Here is an 18,269-nt window from a genome sequence, read left to right as displayed (position 1 = left end):
TATTATGTGGCACCTGTTAACAGTGCCACTTCCACAGATCCAAATGATCAAGTGGAGATACACGGGGTAACGCAGTCTCATAAGTAAACGTGCCCCAAATGGTTAAGGGCTTTATCTACTTGAACTTGGCCCTCACTCCTGTCAGCCATCATGCTGCAGCATTCTGCACTAACTGCAGTTTCTGTATCAAGCATATGGGAAGACCCACTGAGTACATCAAAGCAAGCCCATCTTGAGGTCAACAGTGCCTGAACTACAGTGGTCAAACTCTCCTAGAGCAAACAGAATTTTTCCATCACCATGGAGAAATCAACAGAAATGACTCCTTTTGCCAAATCATTCCTGCTTAAGGATGATCTGAAGTCCTCCTGTCTCAGCTTTGTTGTTCAGTGTGTGCTAACCATATCAACCCGAAAGCAGGACCATATGCTATGCCTTCTAATGATTGTGCGGCCAGATTTTCCAGAAACGTGGAGTCATGGGCAATTGAAACACAACTTGAATGCAACCAACCCATTCTACATATTTCCCATGGTAGGGAAATATTTTTCCAAAGTCACTAATTTGATAAAGCTGCATATTAAAGTTATTCCACTACAGTACTGAGATAATGGCATCTATCCATTTTTCTTTGTTCACATAAAGGTATTTCAAGATTAAATCAGATTTTACAAGAGAGCTCTGCGATCTCATTGTTCCTTACAATCAGGTTGTACAGCGAGACACTACAAATATAATGAAATTACATGGGCTTAAGTATAGCAAAGTGAGCAGCATACATAATAGGGCTCCTGTCATTCAGACCATCCATTATCGGGAATTCCTAATTTTAATTTTAAAGCGGGGGTGGGAGAATCGTCATTTTGATAATTTATTATGTTCCTCCTGTAGTACAATGTAACTTGTGTTCACACACGTATTTATCGCTGGTACAAAAAACTTATTTCTTGATTGTGTTGTTACAAAGGAGTGCTGTGTCTCTTGTATACTGATTAACATTAACACCAACGCCCCTGCCCTGCTGTCAAACTGCAGCTCCCGTCACAGATTTTTTTTTCCCCTTCTGGAAATTCCATAGATTTTCCATTCTGGACAAAAGCCATATTGCGAATTAATCAAGAGTAAAAATAAAGAAGGGGGGAGTTAATGTGCACTTTCATTTCAAAATGCTTATTGGCCCAGTCACATGTATCACTTGCATTGTTATAAGTCAGAAATGTGAAGTGAGGTTTTGCCACAATACGTTCTTCCCCTGACCCCACCCCTGGCTCGCTAGCTTCTTTTTTCTCCTTTCAGCCATATGTCAACTACAGTTCATAGGTCTGACAGTACAGTACAAAGCCAGCGCTAGGCAGAAATACCCAAGGGACTCCCTGCACAACAGCGTAGAGGGGAAGGGAAAACAGATCCATGATACACAATAAAAATAACAGCTGGTAATTCTTATGCATGTGTTGGGAGAAAGGGCCTTCATCCATTGAGGAAGGTCATCTCAGTAACAAAACACACATTTTGCAAGCAAAGGGCCCTGAGTTCAACTCCTGACATTCCCAGAAATGATCTTTGAAATCTTGGAGAGCCATTGCTAGTCAGTGAACACAACACTTCATTTCATTTCATTTCATTTTACCTTACTGTTTGCAGAATAAAGAGTTATTTCAAATGCAATAAAATAGACCAAAGGCCAAATATAGTTTTTTCTAGAGTGAGAGGGACATTCTTAGAATTGCTTTTTGGCAAGTTGGCAATCATTATGTGTGGGGCTGAGGGGAACAGATGCTAAGTGCAATAACGGTAATGCCTTATTTTATACTCAGACCCTGAATCAGGAGTAACAAGCATGCTCGGATTGTATGAGGTTCAAATGATGGGGAAGGAGGGGTGTCATTCAGTTAGAGAGACTGATGACCTCCAAGTCTCCAGCTATGCAAAATCTAAAGTTTCACTCAGCTTCTGTTCCTTTGTGAAGAGGATCTTCATGACAAATTGCAAAGTATGTACATAAAAAGGGGGCTTCCTGCCATGCATAAGCCTTTTAGAAGACATAAAGGTAAAGGGACCCCTGACCATTAGGTCCAGTCGTGACCGACTCTGGGGTTGCTACGCTCATCTCACTTTATTGGCCGAGGGAGCCAGCTGACAGCTTCTGGGTCATGTGGCCAGCATGACAAACCTGCTTCTGGCGAACCAGAGCAGCACACGGAAATGCCGTTTACCTTCCCGCAGGAGCGGTATCTATTTATCTACTTGCACTTGGACATGCTTTCGAACTGCTAGGTTGGCAGGAGCAGGGACCGAGCAACGGGAGCTCACCCCGTCACGGGGATTCGAACCGCCGACCTTCTGATCGGCAAGTCCTGGGCTCTGTGGTTTAACCCACAGCGCCACCCGCGTCCCTTAGAAGACATAGGACTCTCCAAATTGCATGTATGTTCTGTTTTGCTAATTCAGCCTTTTCTGACTAATTTGAATAATAGGTGGACCAATCTTTGAATAAGAACAGGGCTTTCTTTTTAATCAGGAACCAACATGACCTCTTTGTGTTAACTTTAAAGAAAAACATTATATTTTTTTCCATCAATGCTATATGACTCTACGCAGACTGAGTAAAATTTACACCATCTGTGGCGCAAAGTGTTGGAGATGTGAACATTTGAAGCCAAATAGGGAACATATTCGGTGAACCTGTCCAATAACTAAAATGTTTTGGGAAGAGGTAGTGAAGATAATATCATTAATAACATCTTACACTTCCCCACACTTAGACCCAGAAATAAAACATGAGGAGTTAATATCAAATATAATAGTAGATGCTCACATGCTTTTTACACAAAAACAGAAAAAATAGGCCGCCACAAACTCTGGAACATACACTCCATATAGAAGCCACCTTTCAGAAAGATAATTTTTGTATGTTTTGATGCTTGTATCAAATATATTTTTAATATGTAGTACCTGTCAGGAGGTCCTACACACGAGTAGGAGTCCGGCAGAGACACATGCCCAATTGGCATGTTTTCTCCCTCCTGGTGGGTCATTTGGGAGATTCAGAAGCTTTCTCTAGCCCAAACATCACAGCGACTGATACCAAGAGGCATCAGCACACTTCAGGATCAGCAGAGTATAGCAGTCAGCGTACAGACTCAGTAGCGCAGCTTTTGACTATACTACATTTATTTACATATACACACTCAGAGCATCTGAAGGACCAGGTGCGCAGCCTGGGAGTCATTTTGGACTCACAGCTGTCCATGGAGGGACAGGTCAAATCTGTATCCAGGGCAGCTGTTTACCAGCTCCATCTGGTACGTAGGCTGAGACCCTGTCTGCCTGCGGACTGTCTCGCCAGAGTGGTACATGCTCTGGTTATCTCCCGCTTGGACTACTGCAATGCGCTCTACGTGGGGCTACCTTTGAAGGTGACCCGGAAACTACAACTAATCCAGAATGCGGCAGCTAGACTGGTGACTGGGAGCGGCCGCCGAGACCATATAACACCGGTCTTGAAAGACCTACATTAGCTCCCAGTACGTTTCCGAGCACAATTCAAAGTGCTGGTGCTGACCTTTAAAGCCCTAAACGGCCTTGGTCCAGTATATCTGAAGGAGCGTCTCCTCCCCCATCGTTCTGCCCGGACACTGAGGTCCAGCTCCGAGGGCCTTCTGGCGGTTCCCTTGCTGCGAGAGGCCAAGTTACAGGGAACCAGGCCTTCTCGGTAGTGGCGCCCGCCCTGTGGAACGCCCTCCCATCAGATGTCAAAGTGATAAACATCTACCTGGCATTCAGAAGACATCTGAAGGCAGCCCTGTTCAGGGAAGTTTTTAATATGTGATATTTTAGTGAATCTTTCATCTTTGTTGGAAGCCGCTCAGAGTGGCTGGGGAAACCCAGCCAGATGGGCGGGGTACAAATAATAAATTATTATTATTATTATTATTATTATTATTATTATTATTATTATTATTATCATTATCATTATCATTATCTTGACTCAGCTCCTTCCTCTTCAGCATCAGACAGCAAAGAGAGAGTGCAAAGGACAAAAATACTACATCATGGAAACATAGTAATAAAAACATCCTGTCTCCATCACTTCCCACAATGTGGAATGAAAACATACACCGTCATGTGATAAAAACAATCCCATGACTGCAACACGGGAAAAGAATCCTAACAGTACTTACCGCTGAACTGGGTAAGCTAGGAAAGCCATACTCATCTCAACTCATCTGCATGCTTCTCCACAGACCCAAATCTAAAAAGGAAAGGGGAAAATATTTTTCAAAGAAGTTTGAAATCAGGCTAAATTTTTCTAGGGAAAAAATGCTGAGTTTTATTTTACGAATTTCTCAACAAGTTCCCAGGCCACCTTCCAAAAAATTAAAAGTAAATTAATCAACGATACAGATGTGAATTCAAGAGTAATTTTAAAATAATGTTGGAAGAAACTCTCAGGAACTGTTTCTGGAACAGCAGAGAACCCCCCCAATATATATATATATATATATATATATATATATATATATATATTCATTTGCAATGCTATAGGAAACCTAATCTGGAGACAAATCATCACCTCTGGAATACACAACTATACTATAATAACTTTCTATGCCACTTTGTATACTCTAGCCCGCAAATGCTTCTGCCCCATTAATTTGTTATCTCTCAAAGGTATCACTGGCCCTTTGTTGCTTTTTGCAACCGTCTATGGGACCAATTACATGTCACAGTGGGCAAGTAAATGGGCATAAACCACTTTGATGCCAATTTATAATCTAAAACAAAGGAGGGTACATGGAGACTTAAGAGAAGGATGGACAGGTTGGTGGAAGAAAATCATATCCAATTTATTTATATGGTTATAGGTTCATTATAAAATGCAACTGGAGTTAAAGGCCCCAAACATGGAATTTAGAACACATTATGAAGTATAATACAAACAAAAACATAAACAACTTTATATCTATCTAAAACTTTTTCTGATATAATCTGAGCTCTCATCTTGATGGCTAAACTTTTTAGCAATACCATTCTAGCAATACACTCATCCTCTCCCTTCATACTGAATTCTAACAACCATCTAACAACCATAGGCCCCATCTATGTGGGACCATGGGGGCCTGGACACTCACAAATTTTCAATTAACCCCCCCCCCCCCAGTTTTATGCTACAGGACGTGCACATGTCATGTCAAAACGCCCCCACAATGTGTGAGAGTGGTGTCAGCACATTGGGGAGCCTGCCAACATCATGTGCACATGCTGCGGTGACATTGGCATGCCCCAGGTACGGTCTGTCGTGGGGTCAAAGTGACACACCTGCTAAGACCCATCATTCTAGCAGGTGAGTGCTTTTAAAGTGGGAAGATAAAGTCATTCCTAACTTCATTATAATACCTGCAATACAGCAGGACAGGGTAAAGGTTCCTGACAGCCCTCATCAGAAGGGCATTGTGATGGGATAATGAGCTGCTTGTGCGTAAAAGCTTGATCCCTCTGGGGTTTGGCTGGTCACCCAAACCTAGGCACTAACGGAGCCCCCAAAGCATGACTCTGTCAGTCGCTGGTAGAATCCGACAGTGGGCGTCTACGGAACTTACTCCAACATAAAAGCTGTTTGACGGACATACGCCTCCTGGACTCTCTGCGTGACAGCTTCCGGCGAGGGGTGGGGGTTGCTAAAGGGGGTCTTGTTACCTCCTCACTGTTCTCACTAGAAGTATCCCAGAGCCTCTCCCCCGATTCCCTTTCCGCTGGAACTCCTGCTCTCCCCCTACTGGTTCCTTCTTCTGCTGTAGAGTCTCTCCTATTCTCCTGGAGCCTCTCCACCACCTGTCCCTCCGATGGCAGTTCCCTGACATCCACCTCCCCCCCAGGGCCCCCTTCACCCCCCCCGCCTCCTCTCCCACTGGCGGTGAGGGCGGAAAGCCCCGGAAGGAACTCTCCTCGTCGTCCGAGGATTCAAGCACTTCTAACCACGGCGTACCGTCTCTCTCCTCGTCTTCCTCTTCTTCGTCGGAGTCGGCTTCCTCACCCACCCCTGACTCTGGGAACCCTTCAAACTCCCCTTCCTCATCGGTGGTCCCAAAGTGTTCCCTTCTAAATCGTGCCACGGGTTGCGTTTTTTTTGGGAAACGCTGATGAAATGTTTCTATTAAAACCTCGTCCTTGACTAACTCTGCTGGTACCCAAGTGTTTTCCGACTCAACTTCCCCCTCCCATTCTACCAGATATTCCACCTGATTCCCCTTCCACCTGGAATCAATGATTCCTGCCACGTTCATGTCGCGTTCTCTCTCTTCTATCACGGGCGTTTGGGTGACCTCTCTCTCACGCTCCCCCCACTCACGTCCCTCTCGGTACGGCGACAGTAATGACCTGTGAAATACTGGGTGTAATTTCATGTGACTGGGCAGTCTGAGTTTGAATGTTACTGGGTTGATCTGCTGTATGACCTCAAAGGGTCCCAATCTTTTGGGTCTCAATTTCTTACTCCCTCCCTTGAACGGTAGTCCTTGGGTGGATAGCCATACCCGGTTTCCCACCCTTATAGTTTCACCTTCCCTCCTATTTCTGTCTGCTTGTTTCTTATATTCTTCCTTGGCTTTCTCTAAGTTAAGTTGAAGCTGACGGTGGATCGCTTCCATCTCTTCAAAAAAGTGTTCTGCCGCCGGCACGCTCCACCTCTCCCCTCCTTCTCCTGGAAATGCCCGGGGATGACACCCATAATTTGCCAGAAAAGGACTCATCCCTGTGGACACGTTCTCCACGTTGTTGTAGGCAAATTCTGCCAGAGGTAACTTATCTACCCAATCATTTTCTCTGTCTTTTACATAACACCTCAGGTATTGTTGTAAAATCCCGTTTGCCCTTTCCGCTTGCCCATTTGTTTCTGGGTGCCGGGCAGTTGAGAAATTGAGTTCCACGTGCAGTAAGCTCATAAGTTTCCTCCAGAACCTGGAAGTAAACTGTTTCCCTCTGTCGCTGACCACCCTCAAGGGGGTGCCATGCAACCTGAAAATATGCTCTACAAATAACTTGGCGGTTTCCTCCGCGGTGACCGCATGGGAACAGGCTATAAAATGACACATCTTAGTTAATAGATCTACCACCACCATGACAGCTGTTTTGCCCTTGGATTTTGGCAGGTCCGTCATAAAATCTATGGATACTGCCTCCCATGGCCTTTCTGGTGTGGGTAAGGGTTGTAATAGCCCCGCTGGCGCCACCCTCTCCCCTTTCGCTCGCTGGCACCTGTCGCAACCCCTGACATATTCCCGTACGTCCTCCCTCACCTTGGGCCACCAAAACTCTCTGGTAACCAACCACATGGTTTTGTGCTGTCCAAAATGCCCCGCTGTGGGGCTATCATGCAACTGCTTGAGTACTCTGCCCCTCAGTTCCCCATCTGGTATGTACAGTGCCCCTTTGTAATACAACGCCCCGTTCTTTTCTTCAAACCCCCCTGTGTTCTCCTCTGTCCTCCTGAGTTCTCTGAATTTCTCTTGGGCGTATTCATCGTTCTCAGTACCCTCTATCAGTTCCCTCTGCCCCACCAATGCCGCCCCACACACCCAGTGGTCTTCAGGGATTACATGCCTTGCCTCAGGCGCTCCCTCCCCCTCTAAGTACTCAGGTTTCCTGGAGAGAGCGTCCGCCCTCACGTTCTCGGAGCCTGGCACGTAACGAATCTCAAAGTGGAATTTGGAGAACTCCTGGGCCCATCTCACTTGTCTCTGGTTCAGCACTCGTGCTGTTCTCCAGTATTCCAGATTTTTGTGGTCAGTTCGGACTTGAACCTTGTGCTGCGCCCCAATCAGCAAGTGCCGCCATCTCCGGAATGCTTCATGAATGGCGAGCAGTTCTCGGTCGTATACTGTGTAGTTCCTCTCGGATTTGTTCAACTTCCGCGAGAAGAACGCACACGGTCTCCATTCGGACGTATCTTTTCCCGGCTGGAGAAGCACGGCCCCCACCGCTCGGTCTGACGCGTCAGTCTCCACCCTCATTGGTTGTTGTAGATCTACGTGCAACAGTTGCTCTTCCGACGCAAACGCCTGCTTTAAGTGTTCGAACGCCCGCTGCGCTTCTTCCGTCCAAACAAATTTTTTCTTGCTGCTAAGACAATCCGTGATGGGCGCTGTTAAATGGGCAAAGTTTTTGATGAACTTCCTATAGAAGTTTCCGAAGCCCAGGAATCTTTGCACGTCCTTCTTGGTCTTTGGTGTTTTCCATTCCAGTACCGCTTGAACCTTGCTGGGATCCATGGCCAATCCCTTGTCAGACAACCGGTACCCCAGGAATTCCACCTCCCTGGTATGAAACTGACACTTCTCCAGTTTCACCCACAGCCGATTTTCTCGCAGTTTGCTCAGTACTTCTCTTACATCTCGCACATGCTGCTCCTCATTCTCTGAGTATACCAGGACGTCATCTAAGAACGCTACGCAGTTCTGTGTGTCTTGCCACCCTCATTATCATTGGTACAGTCTGTTGGCTCACTTCTCCTCCCAACAGTTCCCTCCCATCAATCGTGGTAACCTGCAAAGGCTTACTTAATGGGATAGTCTGTATCTGGTGTTCAGCTGCAAACTCCTTACTCATGAAATTACAGGAACTACCTGAATCCAATAGCGCTTTTATCTTTAGTGGGTGTCCGTTTGCCAGTTCCAGCAACACCTCTATCACAAGCGCTGGTCTTGGAGGTTCCGGCGTGGGCACATTCACTACTCCCTGGCCTGGCTGCTGTGCCCTGATGTTGGCAGCCAGGCGTTGGCTTTTACTTGCTCCTTGATTTCTTCTTCCTCCTTTCCCCCAACAGTTCCCGCCATCCCTTGCCATTCCTTCCTTTGCGGACAGACTCTGGCAAAGTGACCTGGCTGTTGGCAGAGATAACATCTCTTGGCGCTCTTTCCCTCCTTCTTCCGCCCCTCACTGGTGTTTGAAACTGCGCGCGCTGTTCCAAGTTCCATCGGCTCTGCTGGCAGGAAAGGCTGCTCCGGAATCTCCGGAATGCGGAAGTCCTTCCAATGTTCCCCCTTTCCTTCCCGCTTTTCCAAAGCTCTGGCTTCCTGGCGCGCTCCTATGGACAGCGCAGATTTAGTCAGATGGTCCATAGACTCCGCCCTAGGCGCCCGGGAAAGTTCATCTTTCACTGACGGAGAGAGCCCTTCTTCAAACAGCATTTGAATAGGTTCACTCGCAAGGTCCCACCCCAGTCTATGAATCAGCATGGTGAACTCAGTCCAGTACTCACGTACAGATCGGCTCCCCTGTTTACACGCCATTAACTGCCTGCGCACCACCCCTTGCTCAATCTCGCTGGAAAACATCAAGTCCATGGCGCGAAAAAATTTCATTGTGTCCTTTAAGATTTCATTATTGGCTGCCATCAGGGGCCTAATCCAGTCCCTCGCCCCTCCCTCTAGATGGCCAATCACGTAGGCCACTCTAGAGTTCTCATCGGGGAAGTCATCAAACAGTAGATTGAGAGCATATTGCATCTCTGTCCTAAAGGCTTGATAGTTCCTGGGATCCCCCCCAAATTTCTGCACCAATCCAGGCACCTTTCTGGCAAGTGGGGTGGTTTTTCCCTTATACGCATCTTGAGCCCTCCTCTCCTCGAGCCTCGCCGTTTGCAGCACGAGCTGGACCTCCAACGCCCTGTACCTTTCTTCCAGGCTTGGACCTGCTCCAGCTCCAGCTCCTCCGGTTCCGGCTGGTTCGCTCATGATGCCCTCTGCTTGCACAAGCTGCTTTCAAAGACTGTCGGATTGCTGTGATGGGATAATGAGCTGCTTGTGCGTAAAAGCTTGATCCCTCTGGGGTTTGGCTGGTCACCCAAACCTAGGCACTAACAGAGCCCCCAAAGCATGACTCCGTCAGTCGCTGGTAGAATCCGACAGTGGGCGTCTACGGAACTTACTCCAACATAAAAGCTGTTTGACGGACATACGCCTCCTGGACTCTCTGCGTGACAGCTTCCGGCGAGGGGTGGGGGTTGCTAAAGGGGGTCTTGTTACCTCCTCACTGTTCTCACTAGAAGTATCCCAGAGCCTCTCCCCGATTCCCTTTCCGCTGGAACTCCTGCTCTCCCCCTACTGGTTCCTTCTTCTGCTGTAGAGTCTCTCCTATTCTCCTGGAGCCTCTCCACCACCTGTCCCTCCGATGGCAGTTCCCTGACAGGCATATTCTTTCTTCCAGTTGAGTATGGCACATGATTGACCGTACCCTCCAACATTTTCAGTCCCTAAAGGGGTGTGCCTTCTGGTCTGGCACTCTGGCACTCATCAGCAGGGCTGCACCAAAGCTCTGGCTCGCCCCTGCTGACTCGCACCAGAGTGAATGTCCCAAAGGATGTACTGGGATCCAGACAGAAGCCGTGATTGGCTTCTGTGATCTGGGATGTCCCACTTAAAATGGGACACTTGGGGGATTGACTTGGATTGACTCTGCAATCATTCTCCTGTTGCACTAAGAACCCATTAGTGCAAAAGCATACCAGTGCAAGTAGATAAATAGGCACTGCTGCAGTGGAAAGGTAAATGGCGTTTCTGTGGACTCTATCACTCATCACAGTGTTCTATGCACCAGAAGCGGTTTAGTCATGCTGGCCACATGACCCGGAAAGCTGTCTGTGGACAAACACCAGGTCCCTCAGCCTGAAAGCGAGATGAACACCACACCCCATAGTTGCCTTTGACTGGACCTAACCATCCAGGGGTCCTTTACTTTTACCTTTATTGCACCAAGATCTCCACCACCTAGCACCTTCCCTTTTGATCACCAGCAGCAACACTTGAAGCTGGGAAACCAGTTGAGCACTGCTGCTCTATTAACCACTACTGTCTCTGGATTTCACTTGAAATGTCTCCTATATTGCTATGATGATTGCCTCTACTTAGGAAACATTGCTTAAGTCCATGTATTTCAGTGGATATACTCCAAGTATGACTAATGTTGGATATCACACCTTATCCAGAAAAAAAGGCAGAAATGTAGAGACAAGAGGAGTGTATTAATGCTTATGACTGCAGAAACAATGTCTAATTTTCTTCTGAGATGTTAAGAGAAGAGTAATGGGGGTCTTCAAACAGAAATATGCCCCTTGTGCCACTTGACGTCATAATAATGGTCACTAGTTTAGAACAGTTTACATTATATAAAGTTGGCAAGTAAAATTGCTCCAAATGTGGCCCCCAACACAATGACCTTGTTGTTAATATTTTCCTTCCTTTATTCCAAGGTCTGCATATGAGAACCCACAAATGTTCTCTAAATGTGACCAATATACTTACTCATTTAGCCACTCATTCATATAATAACATGGTTTGTTTGGAAATGTTCTCTTTTTTCCTGGAAGCAATATGCCTACTTATAAAAGATGCATCTCTAACAAAGAAATAATACTGAAAATTAAATGCAATAGTGCCGTCTGAACAGCTCTTGCGGTTTAAAATTACATCAAGGGACACTTTGCCAGTCAGGGAGTGTCCCGTTTCATAGTTCGGCATTTCAGAAAGTGTTCAAGTTTTGTCCAACTTTTTTTTTTAATGAATCTGTCTTCTAAAGTCATTTGTTAAGCAGGAAACTGAAATATCTAAGACTTCTATCATTTATCACTTTGCTCCCTCCAGAATGTGTGTGTGTCAGAAACCAAATTCATTCATCCAGATAGGGCTCCACTGTTGGAGGCAGTACACCTGCTTGCATGTTTCCAGTGGGCCTCTAGTTGCCCAGAGTAAGAACAGGATGTTGACTAGATCCAGGAGGGATTTTCTTATGTTCTTAAATCAGGGAGGGAAGGAAGTGCAAGGAGGGCGGCAGCTGATGGTATTATTCAGTTGCACTGTGATTTAGTTGACTACTTTTTGTATGTTGTTTTCTTTTCATTTTGTTAAGCCATTGCAAATGTTTGATTGCTCTAAACTTCTTGGGTTATCAAACGTGCTCTGAATTGTATACTTCAGGGAATCCAGCGTTTCTTTACATCCATCCTTTTTTTTTTTTTTTAATGACCAAAATGACTAGGGGGGAAAAAACATTATGAAATTGCTAGGAGAAGTGGACATCTCATTCTGCATAATTAACCACAAAGTAGCAAATTGCACAAGTAGCAAACAGCTTGCTTTTAAAACACAGGAACTTGCATTTTAAAAAGGAGCATTTCATCTTTTTATTGGATGTTCAATAATCACTATAAACTGCAAATGTAGTCGGTCATAAGGAAACCTGAATATGACACTTTTTTCTGCCTACACATCCATTAGACAACAGCCTAATGAATTTTCCTCTTTCTAGTAAGTTTCACATGCACTCTCTCAGTAATATGAGTTCTTAGATTAAAAGCAGCTTCCCCTCACCCCAAATTTATTATTTTCAAATATGCTTCTGTTTTGTCATGAATGTATGTTTATCTGGGTGACCTACATATGCAAACATTATTTGCTCCCACCTTAAGAAGGAAGAGAGACCCTGGTTCCCATGCCCACATGTGATTAATTACTTCATGAGAAAGGTGTCCTTTCCACCCTGGACCAGTAGTCATCAGTGGGACAGGGCAGGGTGAAGTGGCATTGCTCACCTCGCTTCCCAACACAGAGATTACTGCCAGTACCCAAGAGGGAGAGGGGCAAGGAGGTTGGCACTATTCCATTGGTACCAATTAAATAAAATTCAGCTTTCGGTCAGGTTGTTTTCTGCATCTGGCATTGGGGAGAGCCCCATCTTTTCCTTCATCCTAGGCAGCAAAATAGGGACGCGGGTGGCGCTGTGGGTAAATGCCTCAGCGCCTAGGGCTTGCCGATCGAAAGGTCGGCGGTTCGAATCCCCGTGGCGGGGTGCGCTCCCGTTGCTCAGTCCCAGCGCCTGCCAACCTAGCAGTTCGAAAGCACCCTCGGGTGCAAGTAGATAAATAGGGACCGCTTTCTAGCGGGAAGGTAAACGGCGTTTCCGTGTGCAGCTCTGGCTCGCCAGAGCAGCGATGTCACGCTGGCCACGTGACCCGGAAGTGTCTCCAGACAGCGCTGGCCCCTGGCCTCTTGAGTGAGATGGGCGCACAACCCCAGAGTCTGTCAAGACTGGCCCCTACGGGCAGGGGTACCTTTACCTTTACCTTTAGGCAGCAAAATGCTTTGGTCCAACCCAGCTTAGAGTGGTACAGACCTGAGGTCCTGCCACTGAAGTCCAGCTCAGAGAGCCTTCTGGCGGTTCCCTCTCTGCGAGAAGCGAGGTTGCAGGGAACCAGGCAGAGAACCTTTTTGGCAGTGGCACCCGCCCTGTGAAATGCCCTCCCATCAGATGTCAAGGAAATAAACAACTATCTGACTTTTAGAAGACAGCTGAAGGCAGCCCTGTTTAGGGATGTTTTTACTGCTTGGTGTTTTATTGTATTTTAAATATTTTGTTGGAAGCTGCCCAGAGTGGCTGGGGAAACCCAGCCAGATGGGTGGGGTACAAATAAATTAATTGTTGTTGTTGTTGTTGTTATGGGACTACTATCAAGTGAGTTACTTAGCATCCAAAGCTTACAACCCAACAAGCATTTTTTTGTGTGAATTAATCTGAAAGGTTTTCTCACAATCAAGCAGTATGTAAATTTTGTTAAATAAACCATTAAGAATCATGGGATAATCAAGGAGAGTAGTACCATCACTGCGTTTTATAAACTGCAACTAAAACATGAATGTATATTAAGCATTATGGATTGACCAAAAACCTATGACTGTGTAGAAAACAAAACACATTTCCTGAATGCCACGGTCCCTCTTCCAATACATCATCACATTCTCCACATGGAGGGAGCTAAAAACCCATCTACATCCCAGGCCTCCTAATACCTGGAAGCGGTTTCCCACTTTGGCTGTCCTAATCGCATGTTAACAATGCCATCGCTTACAGCCCCCAGAACTCTGTGGTGCTGACATGCAGGCTGTCCACTTAGCTTGAGGTCAGAACTGAGGTAAATAGATTACAAGTACTATGCACACACACACACAAACACACACACACACACACACACACACACACTTTCTCAGTGCCTCCACTGGGCAATGTAATGTTTGAATCTGCAGGTGTCAGGACATACTGTTAAAAACCCGGTGGAAAGCAATAGTCGTTTGCCTCATTAAAACTGGGGCTTGCAGTGATAATTTGGTATCAACCGAGATAGAGTTATATAAATGCATCACTGTCTATTTATTTATCTATCTACACACGCACACACACACACACACACACACTATACTTTGTTCAGCATTCTTAAAAACAAACCCCTAACTAGGCTATAGGCAGCATCCTCTAAAAAAATCTCATGTTAAAAGGCAGTTTGTTCAGGGCTTTTCAAAAGAGGTGATAAATGCTAGTTCAATTCAATGCACAGCTTGCAGATACTGGAAACATCTCAAAGTGTGTCCCAATAAACAATGGTAGCATTTAACATTATTTGCAAGCTGTCACTAGTATTTCTCATCCCACAGATGATTAAACCCGATTACTGCTTTTGACATTAACCTGAACATTTCAAAACCAGCACTGAAGTGATCAGAAAACATCTTCACTGCTGAAAAAAGTAGCATGGGAAAACAGACAAATGGAAAAGTCTTAGAGCAATTATCTCTCACAAAAGAGTAAACAGGATGGGGTTTATTATTATTATTATTCCATAATAATCTTCCACGATCTTTGCTTTTATTTTCTCATGCTCTTTCCCCTGAAGAAGAAAGTAGGAGAACTTGGCCAATGGGCAGTACTTGTACATTAACAAGGGAAAGACTTAAGCAATAGGTGGAGAAAATCACAGACCTCTGCTAGCTAGTCAACATCCAAGCTTAATACAAAGGAGCCACCATTCAGAGAAGCAGATTTAATGACAAATTCAGGACAGCTTTACCAAGAAGCCCCAGTGAAAGCCTGGGGCTCTTTCAAAGTGAGAGGCTCACAATCTCAAAACTCTACTCCATTTCCTAGAAAGTGAAAATGACATCTCTCCTCATCAACAGCTTTCCCATCTGCCAATCATTTATGAGAGCTTATCACATGTTACTAAAATGTACTTAAGAGACACAGAGGAGGGTTGTACATGATTAATTAATATCTGCACTTCTCTCACATCAGGTAATCTCTGCTATGCGATACCTTATTTTTTTTTTTTAAATAATATTTATTAAAGTTTTCCAATTAATTACAAATTAATAAAACATCCAATTTCAAATCTTTTTCCAATTACATCCTTTCAGGACTTCCCCTTCCCTCCCCCCCTTGTATTCCAAATCTCTCAAATAAACAGATAATCTCAACAAGTTCTTCTCCTCACTTCAAACTTGTTATCCTTAACCCAAAATTTTTTTTTTTTTTTATAAAAAAAATTATTTTCCATTCCCCTAAAATCGGCTTAGTCCCTCCACGAGTTCCCCACTTTAGAATACCATGTAGATGTATATAGCCTAAATAAAACATAGTTTACGCCCTTTGGGTTCCACATTTCCCACCCCCCCTTTTCCCGGTTGCGTTCCCAATATTCCTCAATGTCCGATATTTCCACGTCTCTCTAAGTCATAGTCCTTTGCCAGTCCTCTTTGGTTTCGCATGTCCAATCATGAAAGGATTCTGTCTCAAAGAAAGGCCCATTTTTTCCATCCAGATTTTTATATCCAGGAGTGAAAAACTCCAAATTATAATCCTTAAGCTTGTCAAATCTGGATGTCCCAAATGTCCCCACTTTCGACTTAGTCCAATTCTTGTTGTTTTGTTGTTCTTATTGGCCACACTCCTCTTTCTATTTCTTTCTGTCCCTGTTTTCCTGCACAAATGTCCTAATTCCAAAAGTTAGTTCCTTTGCAGAGGCTTGTTGCTCAGAAACAAAACATTACGTCAAGTTCCTTTCATTCCACAACGGATGATTCCATTGTCTTCTTCGGTATACTGGCCTCTGTAGTCATAATAATGTTCCATTTCTGCAGTTTCCCAGAAGATAAAAAATTCTGTTCAAATTTCCAACTAAAACCACTTGTGATATCCCTCGGCTCCTCTAGGTGGATTGCAAAAACTGAGTTCTCTTCCAGATCACATCCATTAGCCCTAGTAACTTTGTAATCCTTATTTAAAGCAATTTGTGTCCAATTTATAACAAATATAACCTGCAAAGTCCTTGTGACATAGTCTCTATCTTGTTTTTCTGCTTTGACAGCTCTTTGACAGCTGTCAAAACTTGCCTTTCTCCTCTCCAAACACCGTCATCGATCGCTCCCGGGGTTCCAGGGGGGGGGGTGTTTTTAAGTCCAAATTCTACTTTCCTCCTCCAGCTCAATCTCATATTCTTCACTCGTGAGGTTCCAAACTTGCCAAAATGATGTTATTCCGATCTTAGTTATCAAATCCTTTGTTTTGACCCTTCTACAATGGAGGGGGTGGCTGACTTCCTTTTTTGCGCCTCCCCCGCTCGCTCCGAAATTTTTAAAATTTTGTCCCTCTTTTTAGTCCAGATTCCAATTACTTACGGGTTGTTCTTTTAGGTCCAAATTTTCAAAGGAAAAAGCCAGCGCTCTCCGCCGGATGGCATGCGGCTTCGCACGGCAGGGATGGCAGAGGACTCAAAACACCACGCTTCTCCCCGGCACCCGATCCTTAGCCTTTAAAAAGGCTCCTTCACGAGTCGGGAGGGCGCTAACGGTGCCAGCCGAGTCTCCATGTCCACGGCCCCCGTGGCCGTGGTTTTTAAGGGTCCCCGCATCGCCGATGCGGTAGGACCCAGCCCCTGCCGTGCAGGCTCCCTCCGGAGCTCGGAGGGAGTCCGCCATTCGGCGATGGCGCCGACCCGGAAGTCCCGCTATGCGATACCTTAAAGCAGCCCCTGGTCTCTTGCTGATTCGTCACAAATTCTCATAAAAGCAGTCCTGGAAGCTGCTGCCATCACTTTTAGTCCCTTTTCGGGTTGTCAACCAATCAAAATGGTCAACCAATCAAAGAATGTATACCTGATTAACCAATGACTGATTCATTTAAAAAAAACAAACAAGCATGGCTGTTGTGGTTGTTTAAACTCAGTACAACTGCCATCCTCAAATACTGAAGAGAACCAAAATTGCCTCTGATTGTTAAAAGGAAAGCTCAGCATTCATTTTCTTTTCCACTCCTTTAAGTTTACACCTGAACTTAAATAACCTCAAATTATAAAGCAAGTGTGTTCTTAAATTGCGTTCCATCAATTAAAATTGGCAACAGCCAACTAAAATGTATTTTGTTTCTGGAATACATTTCTATTCTACCCTTCATCAAAACAGATTTCAGATTAGGGTACAATGTTATGGATTATAAATTAATTAAAACCTAATACAATGCAATAAAGTACTAAGATTAGCAATTAAAACAAGAGACAGTAGACAAAATAGTAAAACAGACTAATTACACAAATTAAAATGCTTTAAGCTAAATAAAAATGTCTTAACTTTAGGTTATTGGTACAGTAAGATCCGTATAGTTAAAGGTATGGTTTTCCCAATAGTGATGTATGGATGTGAAAGCTGGACCATAAAGAAGACTGATCACCAAAGAATTGATGCTTTTGAATTATGGTGCTGGAGGAGACTCTTGAGAGTCCCATGGACTGCAAGATCAAACCTATCCATTCTTAAGGAAATCAGCCCTGAGTGCTCACTGAAAAGACAGATTGTGAAGCTGAGGCTCCAATACTTTGGCCATCTCATGAGAAGAGAAGACTCCCTGAAAAAGACCCTGATGCTGGGAAAGATTGAGGGCACAAGGAGAAGGGGACGACAAAGGACGAGATGGTTGGACAGTGTTCTCGAAGCTACCAGCATGAGTTTGACCAAACTGTGGGAGGCAGTGGAAGACAGGAGTGCCTGGCATGCTCTGGTCCATGGGGTCACAAAGAGTCAGACACGACTAAACAACAACAACAACAGTAATGTGTGGCAGGTAGCTTTCTTGGATAAAGTTTCGGACAAACTAAAGATTGAAAGAGTCAATGGATTAAATCACACCTCAAAATTGCCAGATAAATGACCCTCTCTCTCAGCTGTCTAAATGTTGCTAAATAGCATATGATTCCATGCAGGTTTCTAGAGTAAAGCTATGATTATATACATCCCAGTTAACATCTGTGGCCCCATGTTTAAGCACCAGAATGAAACTTCTGGGATAGAAAAAGAAAAAGAAGCTGTGATATTAAAAAAAATGAGAGAAAAACACTAATCACTACTGGTAACACTAACAAACTGCTACAACACAAAATGGATGAGTTTAGGAGG

At 44.8% G+C, this 18,269-nt stretch overlaps 1 protein-coding gene across 3 annotated transcripts in view; it reads right to left on the bottom strand.

The window, feature by feature from the left end:
• Window positions 1-18,269, bottom strand: part of INSC (INSC spindle orientation adaptor protein) — a 155,457-nt gene that overhangs the window by 92,941 nt on the left and 44,247 nt on the right. For all 3 annotated transcript variants that reach the window (XM_083713070.1, XM_083713069.1, XM_083713068.1), the window contains one exon: window positions 4,185-4,255. In XM_083713070.1, the coding sequence (XP_083569196.1) occupies window positions 4,185-4,219 (35 nt within the window). In that variant the 5' untranslated portion in view covers window positions 4,220-4,255. The remainder of the gene's footprint in view (window positions 1-4,184; window positions 4,256-18,269) is intronic.

Source organism: Podarcis gaigeae (genome assembly GCF_964106915.1).
Source record: "Podarcis gaigeae genome assembly, chromosome: 1".
Lineage (NCBI taxonomy): Eukaryota > Metazoa > Chordata > Lepidosauria > Squamata > Lacertidae > Podarcis > Podarcis gaigeae.
This window is presented reverse-complemented; position numbering and strand designations above follow the sequence as displayed.